Here is a 21,926-nt window from a genome sequence, read left to right on the forward strand (position 1 = left end):
AGACATTTACTATTCCTTCACAGTGCTGCTTTCTACTCCTCTGTGCTCCTAATAATAATACCTATATAGCTCTTTTATATTTTCAGACATCTGTACAGCCCTAACCTACTCAATTTTCGCAAGAGCTTATGGGAAAGGTAGGCAAGTATTACCATCTGCATTTTACAGATGGAGAATTGAAGGCACAGACAGGTTACATGCATTTCCCAGGGTTACAGAGCAGGTCAGTGCCAGAAGACCTGAATCTGAACTTTAAGATTTCCAGATTCATTCCTGAGATCACAGTGCTGCCAACAAACTAACTTACACCCGAATTTTCTAAAGTATGCAGGTCAATTTGTACATACCTACCTCAGGCTTTTGAAAACCATCATGCACATGGACATGTCAGGGATATTTTCCAAGAGTCATTGGAGCAGGGCCATAAACCTGGGTCTTGGTCCTCCCAACTGAGGGCCCTAATTACTGGTCTACAGAGTCACTCTTTTTTTATACACATCCAGCCTACCCTATAGCCTAGGGATTAGGGCAATTTTGCCTTTGTTATCATTTTCTCCCCAGTTGGCTGTGTTCACCTTGTATTATACTTAGATTGTAAACTCTTTAGGAAAGGGGCCATTCTTTTGTTCTGTGTTTGCATAGCACCTAGCGCAACAGAGGTCTGATCTATGATCCGTAGCAAGTGCTACTGCAATACAAATAAATAATAATGATCAATTTGCAAAGTGCATTGGGATCCTATAGAATGAAGGTTGCTGTTCTGTACATACGTAAGATATTGTTCTGTAGTAGCAACCTCATCTCTCTCTCACACACACACACACACACAGTGATTCAGCATCACCAGAGGGCAGCAGGAGCGTGTTAGAAGGGAGCCTTATTCCCTGTAGAGGGAAGAAAGTTTGCTATAAATTAATTAAGGCACCTGAAGCCAGTCACATAATAAAACCCCCCTGCTTCAATCAGACAAGAGGAGGAGTTGAAGCAGAGTGGATTGGTGTTGGAGCAGAGAGCAGTTTGGAGGAGTTGAAGCAGAGTGGATTGATGTGGGAGTAGAGAGCAGTTTGGAGGAGTTGAAGCAGAGCAGATTGGCACTGGAGCAAAGAGCAGTTTGGAGGAGTTGAAACAGAGTGGATTGGTGTTGGAGCAGAGCGCAGTTTGGAGGGAACCAGAGGAGAGTTTGGAGAAGTGCTGCGGTGGGCTAAGAAGACCAAGACCCGAGGTAAAGGGACACCTGGTTTGTGCAGAGGGAGGGCAGGAAGCCCCATAGGCTGAAGGGCAGGAGAGGGAAGTAGGCTAGGGAAGGAACCGCTAGTTCTAGTGGTTTACCGCTATCCCTAGGGCCCCTGGGCTGGGACCTGGAGTAGAGGTAGAGCCTGGGTCCCTCCCTCTCCACTCCCCTCCTCTAGGACACTAGTGGGGCAGTTAATACCCCAGTCAGGGGCAAGAAAAGGGTGCCCTGGAAACCTCCCCCCCCCAAGAAGAGAAAGCGCGAGACCCATCATAGTAGTGCTGGCAATTTGCCACAACACACATATTTATACACACATACATATTATATATATATATATATACACACACATACACACACACATATATACATACAATCCCACGCTCTTTCTTTTTCTAGGGCTGTATTTGACCCACTGTATCCGTTTTGGTATGGAAAAGAAACCACCTAATTCTGTTCATATAGGTATTGAAGAATGAGAAAAATTTCCTTCTTCCCATTATTTTAACAGCTTACTTTCACATATGAACTTCCATTGCGAATTCTGTGCAAATTCTTGTTTGGAGGCAACAGAAATGAGATTTTGTACATAAGCTTCCAAACAAAATGTATTCACCACAGATGGGCACACTCTAACTTTATTTTAGATGGATGATATATCATGTTGAAACAGGCAAGGCTGAAGACATGTCTGCAGGGGCACAGCTCCAGGAAAAAAGTAGGGCTTAGCTTGTCAATAAAGATGTAAACAGACTGCTCTGAGACGGTCTCATTTCTGACATTAGAAAGTCTTAAAAGCTTTGCTGGAGAAGAGCATGTGCAATAACTGGGACAGATTGCCAGAAATGAAATCTGATCACGTCAGTTTTCCATAGTCACTGTTTACCCTGGAAACCACCCCCTTAACAATACAGGTTTTTAAAAAATAGAATTGAACATCATTTTATAATGGTAGAGACTGCAGTTAGAATTTATTGGGGATGTGCATCTGATATTGTAACATGTACACATAGCTAACAAGATTTATTTATTTTTCACAAAGAATATTAACAGTATGAATATGAGATTATAATATACATTAGGCTAGTTTTATAGTGGGCGATACAGTAACATTACAGTTTACCTCACTTCCCAGTAGCTCCTTGCTAATTTATTGATGTCAACAATACTAAACAGTAAAATATATTTTAACCTGCAAACAGAAAAGTGCTAGGGTAATGCCTCTTTCAAAAGAGGATTCTTTTAAACAATGGACTAAATTCTGAAGTGACATAAGGCCAATATGAGATATGCTTTGGGTGCTCCATAAATTAGTAAGAAAATGAGTGTAATTGTTGCCTAAATTGTGCAGATAATGGAATCACAGAACTGTAGAACTAGAAGGGACCTCAGTAGTTCATCTAGTCCAGTCCCCTGTACTCAAGGCAGGACTAAGTATTATGTAGACCATCCCTGACAGGTGTTTGTGTAACCTGTTCTTAAAAATCTCCAGACGGAGATTCTACAACCTCCCTAGGCAATTTATTCCAGTGCTTAACCACCCTGACAGTTAGGAAGTTTTTCCTAATATCCACCTAAACCTCCCCTTGCTACAGTTTAAGCCCCATTGCTTCTTGCCCTATCCTCAGAGGTTAAGGGGAACAATTTTTCACCCTCCTCCTTGTAACAATCTTTTATGTACTTGGAAACTGTTACATGTCTCTTAGTCTTCTCTTCTCCAGACTAAACAAACCCAGTTTTTTCAATCTTTCCTCAAAAGTCATGTTTTCTACACCTCTAATAATTTTTGTTGCTCTCCTCTGGACTTTGTCTTATTTGTCCATATCTTTCCTGAAATGTGGCACCCAGAACTGGACATACTACTCCAGTTGAGGCCTTATCAGTGTGAAGTAGAGTGGAAGAATTCTCATGTCTTGCTTACAACACTCCTGCTGATACATCCCAGCTGTCGCTATGAAAAAAAGATGTCTAACTCCATTTAGGTATTACAGGCACAAAAGACATCCTAGGAGGTGCAGGTGGAAAAAGGGGACATTGGTGGTCTAAAAGAGTGTATGTCAAAGGGAGGAAAGCCCTGCTAAGCCTATACTGTGGTAATAATGCAAACAGACAAAAAGTAATTAGTAGGTCCGCATAAAATATATAACAGGCATCCACCTATTTTAACCTACTCTTACAACATGAGAGACATCCCCTACAGCCCAGAAACATACGGGTCTCCACAATGCTGTTAGAAAGTCTGATGCCATAACAAGCAGAATTTCAACACTGAAATATGTTTTAGATCTTATGATTGAAGAGCTGCGGGCTCAAACTGAATCCACACAAGACCAAAGTGATGATGGAAGAAAAGGAGATTTATTTATAGGAGCCAGCCGAGATCATTCCCTCCATCAAGGGCATTGGCCCTCCATTTGTCGTGGTGGTAAACTCCGGATAGGACTCTTAGTCTTATTGAACTCACCACTAGTTTCTCAACCCATATCTAATAGCAAAAGCAATATGAAATGCCTTCTTTCATCAAACTCCAAGCTCAGATTTACACACATGCACCTAATTCCTTTTTTTTTTTAAAGTTGTTCTTTTTTTTGCACCTCTAAAGCACAATTTAATCCAATGCTGTATTCAAATAAATGATTTCTGATAAGCATTCTTACCTGCATTCTCTGTAGTAAGTCTAAGTATTCTCCTCAGTGCTTGCTGTTTGATAAACCTTTGCCATAACTATTGTTTTTCCCAAAGACTCTCATGCTTTCTCCAACCTCTAGTTGTAATCTTACATTCGGTACCGTAAAAATAGAAGACACTGTGGAAAAAGTGACAATTCAGAATTGTAATTATTTTACTTTATGATAAATGTATTGCTTTAAAAATATTCAGCTAAATGCTGTGGCAGACATTGAAATAAGGAATAAGCTTTGTGCTACTTCTAAATTATTTTAAAAAATCTTCAGTGGGAAGGAAGTAGGGTTGTTTATGGGGGAGATTATCTGAGCAGACAACATTGTCAGACATCTTATAAAGAGTTGTGTCTTCATATTTTTTTGTTTGTTTTTTGTTTTTGCTCACTCTGCTCCCATCTGTGATTCATTTTTTTCCTATTACTTTTGAAGTTTCTCCTGTGTAACCTTTAGAAATGTACCAGAATTTCTAAAAATAAGACAGGACGTTCAATAATTCGATTTCATGTCTTCCAGCTTCAAAACTTTGCTGCCTGTGGAACTGAGCCTCTGCATTTGCCTTCCCTCCATTGCAAAAGAACAGAACAGAACCACAGTGTTAGAGACCATTAAAGTCTTTTAAAAATATCCAGTGAATATTTAAAAGCAAATCAAATATATCTACATAGTGCAGGTCCAGTCTATATCAGATCTGTCGCTGAGCCACTGGAAAAATCTGTATCAAGATTGCAAGTTGATGGCAGGAAAGTGTGTGTGGAACTAATTATTAATGGCCATGATAATATTAATGATGAATGTCAAAATACAAATGGTGAAGGGTTCACAATAATGATCAAGAAACCTAATTCCAATTAAAATGCCTCAGACTGGTTGAGAGAAACCAATATTTTATTTTTTTGCAAGCATTAGCACCTGTGTATCAGGCTGTTAGCCATAAAAAAAATCTATTATGTGTCCCTGTGAGATTGAGAGAACAAAATTACAGGTGCACATTTAAAGGTTAAACTAAGGCCTTCATAGTTTTTTTTTTATCCGACAGATATTAATGCAGCTAATAGGTGTTAGAGTCACCACATTATTTGTGTACATTTAAAAGATTCAGCTATTTTTAGTGTATGGAGACTGTGTTTCACTATTTATTATAATACATAGTCTTGTAATTATTATCTCTGTTGTACTGTATTCATACTAAAATTTATTTGGGGTGTTTCTGTGGCCTTTTTTAAAATCAGAAGGTGTGTTATAAATTATTTACACACTTATGCATGGAAACGCTTATGAGCTTATTTAAGTAGGAAAGAGTGAGAAATTATTTTATGGAAAATGAAATCGGGCACAGTTAGTACGAGTATTAAGTTCCTCTATTACAGCTCAAGTCTGGGGTTCTTGGAAGACTGTGTGATCTCAGGTATTGTACTGTATTTCCAGTATTATAAGATTAACTATTCCTATGTCTTTTTTTAAATTTTATACACTGAAAGTGAAGATTGCAGTGTAGGTTAGGTAGAGTTAGTTGGAAAAAGGAATTCCCATCCCATGGGCAATTCCAACATTTCAAAACTTTTTTCATTCTGAATCAGAACAAAAAGTCAACATTTCAACATTTGTCGTGAAATGTCAATTCCAAAAAGTTCAAATCATAATATTTCATTTCAAAAACGTCAGAATGTTTTGTTTCAATTATAGCAAAACATTACAATAAAGTATAAATTATATGTTAAAATTATATCATAAAAGTTAAAATGTTGATATGATTTGTTGACACTTATTCTATAAAAAGTTCATTGAAATCCATACTTTTCCACATAATGTTTTGATTCAGATGAAACTCCAATTTCTGATGGAAAAGTGTTTCTGACAAAATTCCTTCTAATGTGAGGGATTCCTTTCCCCCCACACACACAATTGTGATTCTCCACAGACTTTTTATGTTAAAGATTTCAATTTTGCATGTGGACTTTGCAGTATAATGTATGTTCCATGAAGAGGACCATCTGTAACATGGATTCCGAAAATGGCCTTGTAGTGTTTTGATTGCAAGGCTGTTGACTGTATTGTGTGCAAAATACCATTGCATTTATCCAAAAATTTTACTAAAATAAAGTATAAATAGGAAATCTGTCCAGACACCTGGATAAAGTATTAACTCAGACAAATGAAGTCACCAAAACAAGTCATTTCACTACAAAGTAAACATTTTCCAAAGTCTCCAAAGTATATGACTTCTTTGTTTTGTAAATATGTTTACAAGTATATCCAAGTTGTACTAAATAGAAATGATTGTAGTATTTGATACTGGGATTGTCCTTTCTTGCATCTGGATTTATGCTTCATAATGATTATCTACTAGACACAGAAAGAGTATATCTGTAACTCAAATTTTACTGGAGGCATTTAACAGAACCTTGCTTTAAAATATAATGATTTTTCATCTTTATTCTCCCCCCTTCAAAAGGTTTCGCTGCTCCTGATGTTTAACGTTATGCAAAGACGTGTTTCTGCCAATGAATATCGCCTTATGGTTATGCTTCTGCAAATAACCTGCTGTGAGCTGATAAAAGGATTAATGCAGCCAAAATTCTTAATCTGTGAAATTACAAATTAAATTCTCATATTAAAAATACCACCCTGAGGTATTTTTTGTGGTTTTAATTCCCCTCTGGTGTTCTGCATACATTGTGCTTGTTAATGACTAGGACAAGACTGTCTCTGTTGGCAGCCTGCTGCAGAGTGATAATGTGTAGGCATTTACTTCACTGATAGAACTGGATTTAACCACTGACTGATAAACTAAGTGGCAAGTGGGTAATAAGTCCATATTAAGAGAAAAGTACTACTACAGAATTCAGAATTCATAGACTATCAAAATCCTGGCTAGACTAAATTGCACAGTCAGACAGGATTGAGATGTCACCAGTGCAGATTGATTTTTGTTTTCCATTTAGTGGGAAAGGGATAACTGAACTGGCATGTTTGATTAGCCATGAACTAATGAATCTCTTTGCATCATACTTACAGCAAAGACAGACTTCCTTACAGCATCATTAGCTTAGGGTGCATTGGAAGGAGGGCTGATGTATGGATAGGTAGGTGAGCGTCCTGGATCTAGTGTTAACAGAGTAACTGAAAATCTATTAGCACTGCAGGTGAATTGGAGAATATAACCTGTAATTAGTGACAAGGATTTTTATCTCCGCATTCTCCAAAATGGGGGTTAGTCCCAAAAGCAGGTACCGCTGGGGAGTAGGGTACCTTGAGTGCCAGTTTACAAAGCTGCCTCAACAGGAGATCCAGTGCAGTTAACTGTTGGAGACAGAACAACTAAAAATTTGGAAGAGGGAAAGTTGACTTACTAAAAGTGAAGTAAACAAAAAAATCTACTGTTGACTAATATTTGCATCCTGGGCCCAGTTTTTCAGACATTCATGTCCAAATCTCACATTTTATTGCTCCAATCAACCATGCGTAGGCACATAAATGCAATTGTTACATGACCACATAATGATTTAAGTCTCTGGATATTGGATTTGGATCTCCTATTAAGGTACCTGTGTTTGAAAACTGAAAACAACTTCTATGGTTAGAGTGCAAAAATTGATTTAAATAAAAATCACAAATAAGATTCCCATGAGATACCTATTTATGGTAACAAAACAGTCTCTGGATCAAAAATACCCTTATGTATTGTAAGCATGGGTTTGCCAGAATTCATGGTGGTGACAGTTAGCATTCTGGGAAAAGATAAGGAAATCTGTGGTATAAATATTTCACAAATATTTAAAAAGCAATTGACAGCATTTGTGCTGGATGGAACATTTTTGCCAAGACAACTGGAAAGCGTTTTATTTTATAGGAGAAACAAAAGAGCTGTGTGTGAATACTGAAAGCATTCTCAGCTAATAAAATGAAGTTTTCTTCTCATACATTTCAATTCAGCAAATTAACCAATTGTCTACTTTGTGTTCCTCAGTCTTCTGAATGCCAAGTCTTTTTAAAGGGTTATTGTTATAAGAGATGAAGTGTCTGAGAATCAAAGATTGCTGGATTTTTATCCTGTGTGCTGCAGCTAGTTAAAAAGTACTCTCTGTTATGATGTGAAAAACACTAAATATGTAAATTGTATTTTTTTCCTTTTGCTTTATGACAATTCAGATAATTCTCTTGGCTGCACACATAATCAAATACAAAGATAGCTAGCTGCAGACTGCAGAGTAGAGATAGCAAAAAAGAATCCATTTTTTCCTGTGTCAAGCAAACTATGCAATTTGAACTACAGAATTTTGCTCAAATATATATATCTATCTATATACTGATTTCCTTGCTTTTATTCAGCTCAGATGTTGTGTCATACTCACTATCAGTTAGCTCCCATAGCCGTGGGGGCAGATCACTGAAATATTCGTGGCTCAGGGCTGCCTGTGCTGACAATCTGTTCTTTGGGAAACACTGAAGAAGTTTGGAGGCCAGATCCTCTGCATGATTCACATAGCTTAGCCTGAAACACAAGCAAGGAGAAGTAAAACAAACATACCTATGTACAAGCTGCTTACTCTCTTTACTAATATCAGCTGGATTCAGTATAGTTAAAAATGTAGAATCTCACATCACTGAAGATTCAGGGACTAAAAATTACACTGGTTCCACGTTTTTCTGTACTCAGTGCTAGACAGTGCCAAAAACATACTCCTTAGAGTAAGGGTGAGATTGCTGTGATCGATATCTTATGAATCACCAGAACATGTATATCATATAAGCTTTACCTACCACTGGAGGAAAAAGCACACAACTCTGATTACCATTTTGCTTTTCCCATCCCTATTTCAGTTGAACATGCTGCTAACTTGAGAACTGCTCCACCTACAAATGACTTCTACCATCTAAAAACATGAAATCCTAGCTTTCAAATGACAATAAAAGTCTCTGAAGTTTCTGAGACAGCAGTTATGAAAACAAATCATATTTACCATACTATATAGGTATCCTCTTACTTACATTGCAAACTCTTTGGGGCAGAGTGTGATGCTGGCAGACCAAGTGCCAGCTCATGCCAAGATCCCAATGTGTTTAGACTTTATAGAATGCTTGTAAGATGCTGCATGTATTAATCCTACTTATAATATCTGTATCCCATGTTATAAAGTTAATGTTTAAATGTTTGCTCTGTGACTATAAAAATGTTTGTTTGCTAAGACTGTAAGTTCCCCACAGTCATCGGAGAAGCATTACCAAGCGTGAAATATAAGTCTACCCTAAGAGGTGTTATCTCCTGATCATCAGGAAGGACTACTGAATCCAAATGGGTCTTATGGAACAAAGACTTTGTCGATTGCTCCCCTCAACATCCATGAATAGGTTACGTGCAGGAGCGCTCATCCCATCAGCTTGGATTCTGTCAAGGAGAACTGGGTCTCTTTACCATATGGGCTCAGTGACAAAGATTCCTAGAAATAACGATTATCCTCAAGCTTCTTGGCTTGGTTTATCCCCAAAGGGCATAAAAGCATGCTGGTCATAGAAGCCTAAATTTAAGATTGTTCCTCATTTGTGTGTGTATGTTTATTTGCTTTAATCTTGTAAATAACTCTCTTATTTCATTCCTTAGTTAACAAATCTTTACTTAGTTTATTACAGGATTGGTTACAGGCGTTGTCCTTGGTTTGAGATCTGAGTACAGTTGGCCTGAGGGAAGTGACTGGTCCTTTGGGACTGGAAGTAACCTGAATATTGATGTGATTTTTGGTGCAAAGTGACCATCTATCACCTAGTCCAGCTTGCCTCAGGGGACTGTCTATGACTCTGTAGTAGGAATGCTCTAGTGCTTTAGAAGTTCACACTTGTTATTGGGTTGGTGAAATCTAATTATAGATCATACCACCAGTTTGGGGTTTCTGCCCTGTCTTTTGACAGTCTGCTCAAGAATTCATTGGTCTTGAACCACTCCAGACTCAGATATTGTCTTTTTGTTTTGTGTATACACAGTGTTTAGCATAATGAGGCCCTTACTCTTCTCTGAAGCATCTAGGTGCTAATGTAATACAAATATTAAACAACAGCAGTTGAGGTTTTAAACATGATGAGTGAATTTAGATACAGGACTCATTCATTTTAATGCAACTTGTGTGGCTAGATCTCCATTATAAATCTCAACCTAGAACAGCAGCATTTAGAGTGAGGAAAAAGCAAAACAATAATCAGAGTGATATGACAAAAGGTCTGTTATCTTCTAATCTGCCAGGTCCAGAAGTTTTTTGGGAGACTGGTAAACTTTTCCATACTCTGGCTTTGGAAAAAAGTGTTCCAAAAGAAAAAAGGCTGGATCCTGCACACACTGAATATATCTTCATCATCATTTTGTTTTATAAATTCTAGCACACTTTTTAAACTAAAGATCTGTTTTCAGACAACAAAACCAGAACACCAATAATTTAAAATGCCTCCACTTTGCAGTTCATGAGTTGACAAATAAGGATATTAGATAAGCAGGCCAAACTATCAAAATGTTGGAAATAGATACTATTATCTGCCTGTCATGGGGCGCAGACTCACCCAGCGGCGCCTCCTGCTGTCTGTCTGAGAATTAGCTCTTTTTACCAGCTCCGGAGCACCCTCTGCTGGTGTCTCGCTGTCGCTGGCCCCCGTGTCCCTCCCGGACCCTGGTGCCCTTTTACCTGGGGTGCTGCCCCTCCAGGCAATACCCCACAGATCTGGGTCTCCTCTCCCTGGGGAACCCCCCACCCTCTATCCCCACCTTGCCCTCAGCCAATAGGCTACTGCCAGTCACCATCTAGCCCCCTTTCACTGGGGCCGACTGCAGTTTGTATAAGCTAGTCATCATAGGCAAGGGAGGTTTTGACCTGCTGCCTTCCCCTGCAACCCAGTACATCCAGTGGCCTCGTACAAGGCCCTGCCGCCTGGGGAGTTGCTGGCCCGGAGCTCCCCAGCTCCTCTGGCCTTTCCCCAGCCCTGCTTCACTCCAGTACCCTTTAGCACTCAGGCAGCTAGGTCCATCTCCCTCCTCAGCTAGAGGGAGACACTCTGTGCTCCTGGCCCACTGCCCTCTTATAAGGGCCATCTGGGCCCTGATTAAGCCAGCCGCAGCCTGGTTGGGGCATGGCCCCCAGCTGAGGCTACTTCTCCCAATCAGCCCCGCTTTTCCTTCCCTGCCACAGCCCTCTTCCCAGGCTGTTTTAAGCCTTTTAAGGCAGGAGCAGAGTGACCACCCTGCTACACTGCCCATAAAACTCCAAAGCCTCCAGAGTTCCATCCAAATTTAGATTAATAGAATTTTGACATGAGGACAGTTAGTCCTTCCCCTTGTTTGTCTCAAGCTGATTTTCTGGAATATCACTCAAGAAGCAAGATGATGTATAAGAAAGTGTCCCTCTTTTTATTCTCAGGCGCTTGTAACAGTGGTTTGAGGTTCAACAGTTTATAACCGTCACACTTACAGGTGACCAGAGAGCTGAAAATCATAAGCAGGTTACAATGAATATAAGATACACCAGAGAGAACATCTCTGTTGCAGACTTCATAAAGACTCAACTTCTTCTGCCCACTCGTACCATACTCAGAGTTACAGTACAATGTTCAGTATGCTTATCAAAGCGACAAACATCTCTTAAAGCTACTCTAATCAAAATAACACATTCATTACAAGAGGAAGCACAATGATTCCTCTCTGGGGTGGCTTTACACTTTCTCTTTAAGACTTTAGCAAACTCTAATAAATACCAGTAATTAATACCATTAAATTATGGGCTGACATATGTAAGATATGCTGCTATTGATAGTGATCCAAAAATGTGATATTCACTGCATTTTGGATCTATGACATCTGTGTGCATTATAGGGATTTTCCTCTAATGAGCCTATCTGCTCCATTCTTGCGAACAGATAGGATATTTGTCCAGAGAATTCCTGGGTGTCAACAATTGACTGGAAAAAGTTGACAACCTCAGGCCATTAATCCCAGCTAGTTATTATTTGAAGAAATTTCCAGGACTTGGTTTTTTATTGTTATTCTAGGGTAAACATATGAAAAATGCAAAAGGTACTTTTCAGTGTCATTTTGCTATATCTTTTCCTTTTTCAGTTTGTGGTGCAATATGGCATCAATGTCAGTCATTCACCATAGCCTAAGCTTTGCCAGAGGATTAATTCCAGGTTCCTTAAACAATTGTTTTATTTGGCTTTTCATGACATTTACAAGGAAGTGCTTTACAAACCAGGACACTGGTAAATGTCAGTACACATACTGCTAATTAGGGGCTGGCAGATAAAGTCTGGGAAAAATCACATTCATGTGGGCACACCTAAACTTCTAATGAACCAGTGATTACTTGGAGCTAGCAAGGCCTGACTTAGTGAACCGCATATGGCACTGGAAGCCAGGAAGTGTGCGGCCTCGGGCAATGTTGTTGTAGTCATGTTGGTCCTGGGATATTAAGAGAGACAAGGTGGATGAGGTAATATCTTTTATTGGACCAACATCTGCTGGAGAGAGAGACAAGCTTTCGAGCTTACTGGGAGCTCTGCAGAAGGAAGCTTGCCTCTCTTACCAGCAGAAATTGGTCAAATAAAAAATATTACCTCACCCACCTGGCCTCAGGCAAGTCATTTAGGGCAAAGTTTTCAAATGCCTCCATATTTAGGAACCAAAATAAGAGAGTCCTGATTTTCAGTGAGAACTGTTTTCAGAGTAACAGCCATGTTAGTCTGTATTCGCAAAAAGAAAAGGAGTACTTGTGGCACCTTAGAGACTAACCAATTTATCTGAGCATAAGCTTTTGTGAGCTACAGCTCACTTCATCGGATCCGATGAAGTGAGCTGTAGCTCACGAAAGCTTATGCTCAAATAAGTTGTTAGTCTCTAAGATGCCACAAGTACTCATTTTCTTTTAGTGAGAATTGTGGGTGTCTAGCACCTTTGAACATTAGGACATGTATTTCATTACCTGTATCATAGAATCATAGAAATAAAGGGCTGAAAGGGACCTTGCGAAGTTATCAAGTCCAGCCCCTTGTGCTGTATCAGAACCAAGTATACAGGTATTGTGTCCAACCTATTCTTAAAAACTTCTGATGATGCAGATTCCACAACCTCCATTCGAAGCCTATTCCAGATCTTAACTACCCTGGTAGTTAGAAAGTTTTTCCTAATATCTAACCTAAATCTCCCTTGCTTCAGATTAAGCCAATTACTTCTTGTCCTACCTTCAGCGGACATGGAAAACAACTGATCACCATCCTCTTTATAACAGCGCTTAACATATCTGAGACTGTTATCAGGTCCCCTCTCATTCTTCCTGTCTCAGAACTAAACATGCCAGGTTTTATTAATCTTTCCTCATAGGTCATTAATGAAAATATTGACTAGTACAGGACCCAGGACTGACCCCTGTGGGATCCCACTAGATATGTCCTCCCAGTTTGACAGAGAACCATGGATAAAAAATGGTTACTTATCTGTATTGTAACTGTTGTTCTTCGAGATGTGATGCAGATGTGTATTTCATGTAGGTGTGTGCGCACGCAGCGTACTGAAACCAGACAGCATAGCCCACCAGTACCCATAGGGGTGAGTGCACTGTAATCCCTGTACCTCCCCTGGCTTTGTAAGAGTGGCACCACCCTGACCCCCCTCAGTTCTCTTGCACCAAACGTCATGAGCACAGACTCCAGTGTGCAGAGGATGGAGGGTGAGTTGTGGAATACCCACCTGCATCACATCTCGAAGAACAACAGTTACAACACAGGTAAGTAAATGCTTTTCTTCTTCGAGTAGGTGTAGTCGTGAATTCCATGTAGTACTTGCAGGAGGTGGGGCTCAGAGTCAGTGTTCCCTCTAATTTTTCCCCACCCATGTGCGGAACGAATTTTGTTATGTGCACCAATATGGAGGTGATGTGTGACAGGCTGGTGCACACAACAAAATTCATGTGGCGGTGGTGGGGCTGAGGGGTTTGGAGTGTGGGAGGGGGCTCAGGGCTGGGGCAGAGGGTTGGGGTGTGCGGGGGGGTGAGGGCTCTGGCTGGTGATGCGGGCCCTGGGGTGGGGAAGAGGATGAGGGGCTCAGGGATGGGACAGAGGGTTGAGGTGTGTGGGGGAGTGAGGGCTCAGGTTGGTGGGTCTGGGCTCTGGGGTGGGGCTGGGGATGAGGGGTTTCAGGTGCAGGCTGCTTTGAGGTTACATCGGGGAGAGAGAACTCCCCCCAGCTCTCTCTCTCTCCCCGTGCAGCAGCACCTGGGCTCGGGGGGAGAGGCGCCTCTCTTCACCATGGCAGCTCCGGGGCTGGGGTTGTGGGATAGGTGCCTCTCCCCCGGCTACAGCAGGTCCGGGCCGGGCCGGGGCAAGGGCGCCTCTCTTTCGGCTGTAGCAGGTCTGGGGCCCCGGGATAAGCACCTCTCCCCCAGCAATAGGAGGGCTGGGGCTGGGCTGGGGCTGGCTGGCGGCAGCCCTGAGCCTCTGCGGCACTTAATAGGCTGCTACATGACCATGCAGCTTAGAGGGAACTTAGCTCAGAGTCTATTTGAACAGACTGAAGGTTTGCCTTCCCAAAGTTTGAATCTGATCTGGATGCAGTAGTAATGGCATAGGGGTTTGTAAATGTATGTACAGAGGACCAAGCGACAGCCCTGCAAATATCCAATATAGGAATGTCAATTAGAAATGCCATCAACATTGCCAGGCTCCTTGTGGAATGAGCTTGTACCCTTTGAGGAGGAGCAGTCAGAGCTACTTCATATGCTGTCATGTTACAGGAAGTTATCCACTGGAAGATTGTCTGTGAAGAGATCTCTTGTCCTTTAACTCAGTCCGCATATGAAACAGAAGAGGTGAAGAATGGAAAGGTTTAGTCTTATCAAGATAAAAAGACAAACATAGCCCGATAAACAGCGTGAAGATGCTGCTCATTTGGGGTTGAATGTGGCTTGGTGATGAATATTACGGGTACTGCTAGACAAAGTTCTCCAACTTCAGCATGCTGGCCATGCAAACACTTACATGGAATACATGGCTGCGTCTACTCGAAGAACTATTCTCTGAGTATGGTCTTTCAACCAGTGGTACACCCACCTTATAGTAGTTTCATCTTGTAGTAGTTTGTAGTTGTTTGCTTATGAGAAAGTCAAGTAGAACTGTGTCAAAGACCTTACTAAAATCAAGATATATCACATTTACTGCTTCCTCCCATCCACTAGGCCAGCTACCCTGTCAAAGAAGGAAATTTGGTTGGTTTGGCATGATTTGTTCTTGACAAATCTATGCTAGCTATTCCTTAAACATAACTCAAATGTAAAAAGTTTTTAACTTCTCTGGCCCTCATTTTCTATATTTGTAAAATGAGGATGATAAGAAAAAGGAAAAATGTGAAAATAAGCATTTGTGTGAATTCTGAATTACAAGTTTGATTTAAATATGTTAGCATCCTATTTATGTTTGCTTTCTTGAATACATTTGAACATGCAAAATTATGAGTGCATGAATGTTGGTGGAACTTGGGTATCTGGCCCATAACCAAGATTTGTTTAACTAAGAAACAAATTAAGTTTCCCAAAAAAATGAAAGATACTTTGAGTGGAAGTAGTTTATAAAGCCAAGACCATTCTGTCAAGGAACAAAAATAATACTCGCTGACTTCGATGACCAGTCAAGAAGCAAATTCCAAATATCAAATAATCAACACAATACTCAGTACAAATACTATGCAAACCGTCTTTAGCTCGAACATAGTCTTATCTATTAGCCAAACAATTTTGAACAGGCAAATAAATTAGTAACAATTGGGACCTGTTCATGGAAAATTTGTGAACAGAAAAAAAAGGACTAAACTTACCGAATAAAAAGTTTGCAATGAATAGTTTGACCTACTCTGACTATAATGGTCACTTACCCCTTATAATGTTTAGAGGGGTGTTGTGAGGATCAGCTGTTTTTACATTGCTTTGAAGTTTCCAGAAACTAAGTTATTAGTATTATTATACTCTCATGCATTCATAGATTTTAAGGCCTGAAGAGACCATTACAATCATCTAGTTTGCCTGCCTGCTTAAAACATACCACTGAAGATCACCCATTAATGCCCGCATCAAGCCCGTTACCTCTAACTGAGCTAGAACATACCTTTAAATCTATGTAAAAGTTCTATTTTTGTTTATGTAGGTTGGCTCAGCAGTGCAGCAATTGTTCTCCAGGAAATTTGTCTTTTGCAAAGATCATTTATGGAGATTAGCTGGACATTGCAAAAGGAAATATGCATGTGAAGTCCTGAGACTTGTTTAAAGCAAGTCATTCTCCAACTTATTAAAAATATACTGCACGTTCATATACTATGAACACATCTACTACATGAGAACTTGTTGGTGCGATTCATTTAATACATAATATCGGTACCTTTTTAAAAATACACTCTTTTAAAGTTCCCCTAGAAATTAGTTAAATTTATCTGATATACATTTCAGATCGTATTCCTTAATATGGGGTGGTGGGGGGGAGAATTGGATTTTCTGATTGAGTTCTGTATGTAGGTGCTATATTCTGTAGAAGAGTTTTTAAAAAATCAAAAGAAAAAACTTTTGAATTCCTAAATACACCTCTTTCTATATGGTGATAGGGTGGAATTTCATACAATATGGCTTTGTATCTATGACATAATAGCATGTTTTGTCTCACAGCACTTGGGCTATATAGTAACTTGGCACGCAAGATATGGCAAGTCTCAATATTCATGCTTCACTTACTGTCACACTAATCACTTTGGAATGGTTACTGGTCATGGCAGCATACATAATTTCTATAGAAAATGCTGCATACAGCCAAGTACAGTGAAGCCCTTAGCATTGACCATTAAATTATATGGAAGTGCTGGTACAAGTAGTAATGGAAAGATTTTTTAAAAGAGCTAAACTCTCAATATTTACAAAAATACCTGCTCCCTTAAAAATAAAAGCTCTGAGTATACCCATCTCCTTAGCATAACAAAACAAATGCCATTTAGTTTATTTCACTTTAAAGTTATGACTAGGACAAGAATTGAATAGTTGTAAATCTCACTGGATTATAAGAATTTGATTTAATTTTAGAAAAGAGGTTTACATTTCTTTCTGTTGCAAAGGCAGGTCAGTATTTGGTCAAGCAGAACATGACTAGGATCACTGAAGTTTGGTTTAAGCTTTTGAGAAAAAAACCCAAAAGATTCAGGCATGTGCAGTGAACTTCTGAACTCAGGGTGCTTTGCTTGTTAAATGAAATGAAGAGCGGGGTTTAAATTCACATTAATAATTAAGACGTGCGTATTTAAAACAAACAGAGATTAGTCCTGTCTATGCATTTTTGACAGCAAATGAGGTGAATACTTTCCCAAGGTAAACAGATTTTGTTGTGTTTACAATTTCCAAATCAAACTGTAATTTGACAGTAAAACTCTCACGGCATACTTCTAATTTGTTTCTCTTAAGGCACCTAACTCCCTTAATTCCCTTTGAAAATTCCAGATCTGCCTCCTTTTGAGTATGCAAGGAAATACTATAATTATTACTTCATTATTCATATTGCACTACTGCTGAGAGGCCTCAATTGTTATCAAGGCCTCTTTGTGTGAGGTCCTGTATAAAGATATAGTAAGAGACCGTCATTGCCCCCAAACAGCTTGCAATCTAAACAGACAATGGAAAGGAGAAAAGATGTAGTATTGACATTTTAAGGCTGGAGAATTGAGAGAGAGAGAGAGATTAAGGGGGATATTTTCAAAGCATGAAAGGCAGGTAAGTGCCAATGCCCATTGAAAGTACCTTTAAACATCTCCTCCTAGGTGACTCAGAGTCACACAGCAAATATAGGGCAGAGCTGGAATTGAACCAAAAATCTCCTGAATATCTGCCCAGTGCTTTAACCATGAGACCTACACTCTACCACACTTCTCACCTAAAGCATTGGATATGCTTGCCAAAACAAGTTATAAGTAGAAAAACCACATCATTTAGTTGAGTCTAAAGTTTAAATGGAATGAATATGAATGGTAAATGTCTCATAGTGATGAAGCCTGTATTACACTATAAATCCAAAATGTTACTAAAGAGTAAACGGTTGTACTGTGATTTTTGCCACATCACCCAACTTGTGTTTTTAACTCACAGGACTCCTATACAGTAAACGACAGAGACAAAAATGCATTTCCTTCTTGTCCCAGTTTTAGGCCACTCCTCAGTGCTGATATAAAATGGTGCCAATTTTAGGTGTGATAGTTAACGTTTTCTTTGTCAAGCCATTCAGTCTTCAGTCAAAGATATCCATATTTGTATTTCTGAGAAGTACGGTGCTTTTTTTGCTACATAAAACATTACAATATTCTGTAGCAGGTAGATCTTTCTGGAAGGGCTTATATTTAACAGATTTGAAGTGTACACAGTCAAAATGACATCTTCATACTCAAGAAAACTATTTAAACCTGTACCAATGGTGCAGATTAAAATATATTTAAGATGGTTATTATTCAAGCCAATTTCTTTCAAATTAATTTGGCTGTGTAGCTGAGCAGTCTAATATGGGCAAAGTTAAGCAGTTGCATAAGTCTTTGCAGGACTGGGTCCTTAGTAATGCTTTGGCTTTCTTTTCCCAGGAATAGAATTTTTTTTACTGGGTAAAACATGGCCAAATACATTTGAAGGGAATGGGTTTGAATGAGACTCAACTGAAACACACATTATTTCTAGAATCTTGACACAAGCTGAAGTAGTTCTGTATTTCTGAGCATGAGAGAGACTTCACTAGGAGTACGCACATGTATAAAGTTAAGCGTGTGTGCCAGTCTTTGCAGGTCAGGGCAAGGCCTAATTTGAGTAACATGCATGCTTAGGGCTCCCATTGACTCCAATGAAACCATTCCTATGATTCAGAGTATAGAATTTTACCATGTAGATATAAAATACTGGGCCATCTTAATCCCTACTGTAACTCCACCAGAGTCAACTGAATTACATCAGGGATGAATTTAGCCCATTATCATTACTGTGATGAAATCACTATAGTGAAGACCAAACTAGTACTGCCCTCCACTTTGGATGCTTTTAACTTCTGATGCAGATAAAAGCATAAAACCTAAAAATTGTGACAAACATCTACAACTACTGAAGAAAAGATTTTACATTGCCTAGTCAGTCTACCCCAGTCTAGCCTGCTGCCTGTGTAAGATGACATACTCCCCTGCAATAAAGATTTGCAAGGAAAGAAAATAGTATAAATCAAAGACCAAATGAACGCCTAAAGGAGGCATACACTGTAAAAAGAATTGTTAAGGCAGTGCTACCCTCATTGTCTGTTGATTTGTTTTGTCAGATCACAAAATAAAGAGGCTCTTTACAAGGTTTCCACTATTTCCATAAAAGGGTATGAAAGAAAAGATTATTGGAAATGTACAGGTTAGTTAGCTCAGTACCTTTTAACTATACTTGAATAGTTTAGCATCAGTATCCTTGTTTATTAGAGTACTGGAAAGGTGGCTAAATCTTTATCATTAAAATAAAACCCGTGACAGACATCAATGATCATTTTTCCTGTGGTCTTTGTACATTGTTATAAGTGTAAGTGTTTGATGTCTTGGTATTGCCAAGAATGTAGGTGTTCAAGAAGGCCATAGCCCTATTTAGACAAGCTATGTAGGTGAGCTGATTTAGTGCATTCCAACAAGGTAATAAGTCTGACCTATTTGAACCAATCTCACTGAACAGTCACACAGCTGCTGCAAACTGGAGAAAAAGCCAAGATGAATACTGTGTCATGATAAAAACCGTAAATGTGGCACATAAAGGCCACCAACAAGGGGGACATAACTACATTACTTATGAAAACATTTGTGCTAATTAGTGTATCTTGTTAAAAACATTCTTGTAGGAATTTTTAAGGCTAAAATCTACTGGCCGATATATATTTCTAATACCAGTTTCTAAACTTAACGGGAATGTAGAATGAAGACCATAATCTTTTTTGTCCAGTAGCCTGGTTTGAGGATTTTTAGAAAACAAATATGTGGAACAGGAGACTCAGTAATGCTTTAGTCCAGAAGATTTAGCACTAGGTGCTGCTGAATGCACCAAATAGCAAGAGTATGAACCAGTCTACACACTCAAAACAACTGAGGTCAATAGGGGTTATTAAGCTCAGTTGTATAGAACCAGGTTATAAAATGCCTGTGTGGACATGGCCAGATACAATCAGGCTAAAACGCATGCTAGGTTTCCACTGGAGCTAATTTCTCACCCTGTATGGCTCTGTCTGTACTAGGCATGAGCTATACGTTAGCATGGTATATACTCTGTATAGGTGCATAATGTTCTTTGCAATGCGTACAATGAAAGATCTGCCTTGCCTCTTGCTGAATCAATGTCATTTACATTGTTTACTTTCCCATGAGGATGGAAACATTATAGCTCCTACAACTGGCTGTCTACTTAAGCCAAAGCATTTTTTAAAACTTGGCTACAACATAGTTTGGGCCACAGATCAGACTAGTGTGTTATCACCTGGGTCATCCACAGCGTTGATTAATAATCATGATTGAGAATGAGGAACAAATGGGAGAAAGGACAATCTTCAATACATGGACCATGCATGAGGAGATCTGCATTCCCTTCCCAGCTCTGCTACAGGACCCAATCCAGGAACACAAGCAAACACATGCTTAACTTTAAGCACATGAGTATTTCCATTGGGTTCAATAGCTTTACATATGCTTAAACTTGAGCATGTTTCTAGGTGCTTTGTTGGACTGGGGCCTTGATCTACCTCTGCATCAATTCCTGCAGCAAAAAAATAAAGATAATATGTCCACCTATCGTGCCCTGAAGGACTAATTCCTTTAAAGTTTATACAGCATTGTAAGATCTTCAGATGGACAGCACTACAGATGTGCAGGCCATTTATTATAAACTTGGCTGATTTGAGCTTTGAACACAGAGTTTAAAGAGAGCCATTCTGCATATGATTGACTTAAACTTACCTTATTTTTCTTCTTTCTAGGTCCTGACTTCCACACCCATTGGCTCTTGCTCTATTTGATGCCATAGAATAAACTATGCTGGGGTTATCACACCTTCTATAGAAATCCAATGCAAACTACTGCCATTTCATAGACATAATGCTCTTTTTTACAATATTGCACAGTTTGTCAAATTAAAAGTCATCAGATTATATGTCCACTGGGATATGGGAATAAGGCTATGTGAAAGTCAAAACACCCAGTGCAATATTGTGTGCAGCATACGATTTTACCAGGATAATGCATGCTGAGGCATCACATGGAGTGAGAGCCATTGAATTTGGTGTTAGGAACTAGGAAGAAATAAAATGAGGTAGCTTTAAATGCAAGTATAGCATACGTCAGATGATCCACTTACTCCCAGGGCTATTTAGGACATTCTGGCACATAACTGTAGAATTGTGGATTTTTAAAAATTTCAAATCAATGGAATTATTTTGAGTGTCTTTTTCTTCTCTTGTTTAAAACTGACAAACTGTTTGAACAAAAGTATGCATAGGTAAGCTTTAAGGTTCATTTCATACTTCCTTGTTTGCAATTTTCATCAATTTATTTGAGTGAAAAATATTTCCTGGGAAAAGTATTTCCCAAGAAATTTTAATCATATAGTTCCCCTTACCATTTTTTTCCCAGAAAGGTTTTAACAATTACTTCTTTTCACCATCAATCAGTTATCTTCTTTCAGCATACCAGTTAGTCCAATATTAAAGATATTCATTATGGCAGACATATAATAGATTACTTGCACCATGACAGAAGATTTCAGAATATGTTGGATTTATAGTTTATTGGAAGGTCTTTCCTTGCGGTAAATGTAATTAATAAAAACAACAACTTGGTGGCTACATTTAATCATAAGCTTTATATTCATTTGAAAACATTTAAAAGGCATGAATCTTCTAATAAAGATAGTGCTTTCAAAAGGTCTTCTTCATGCATCTCAGCAAGCTGAACAATGTATCCTTGGAAAATAAATACAGCT

General features: G+C 39.1%; 1 protein-coding gene across 2 annotated transcripts in view; it reads right to left on the reverse strand.

Moving 5' to 3' along the window:
- Nucleotides 1-3,921: 3,921 nt before the first annotated feature.
- CDK14 (cyclin dependent kinase 14) overlaps nt 3,922-21,926 on the reverse strand; it is a 282,959-nt gene continuing 264,954 nt past the window's right edge. For both annotated transcript variants that reach the window (XM_077809416.1, XM_077809415.1), the window contains exons 11-12: nt 8,268-8,407; nt 3,922-4,037 (exon numbers count right to left, since the gene is read on the reverse strand). In XM_077809416.1, coding sequence (XP_077665542.1) covers nt 3,922-4,037; nt 8,268-8,407 — 256 coding nt within the window. The remainder of the gene's footprint in view (nt 4,038-8,267; nt 8,408-21,926) is intronic.

The sequence above is a fragment of the Eretmochelys imbricata genome, chromosome 2 (genome assembly GCF_965152235.1).
Source record: "Eretmochelys imbricata isolate rEreImb1 chromosome 2, rEreImb1.hap1, whole genome shotgun sequence".
Lineage (NCBI taxonomy): Eukaryota > Metazoa > Chordata > Testudines > Cheloniidae > Eretmochelys > Eretmochelys imbricata.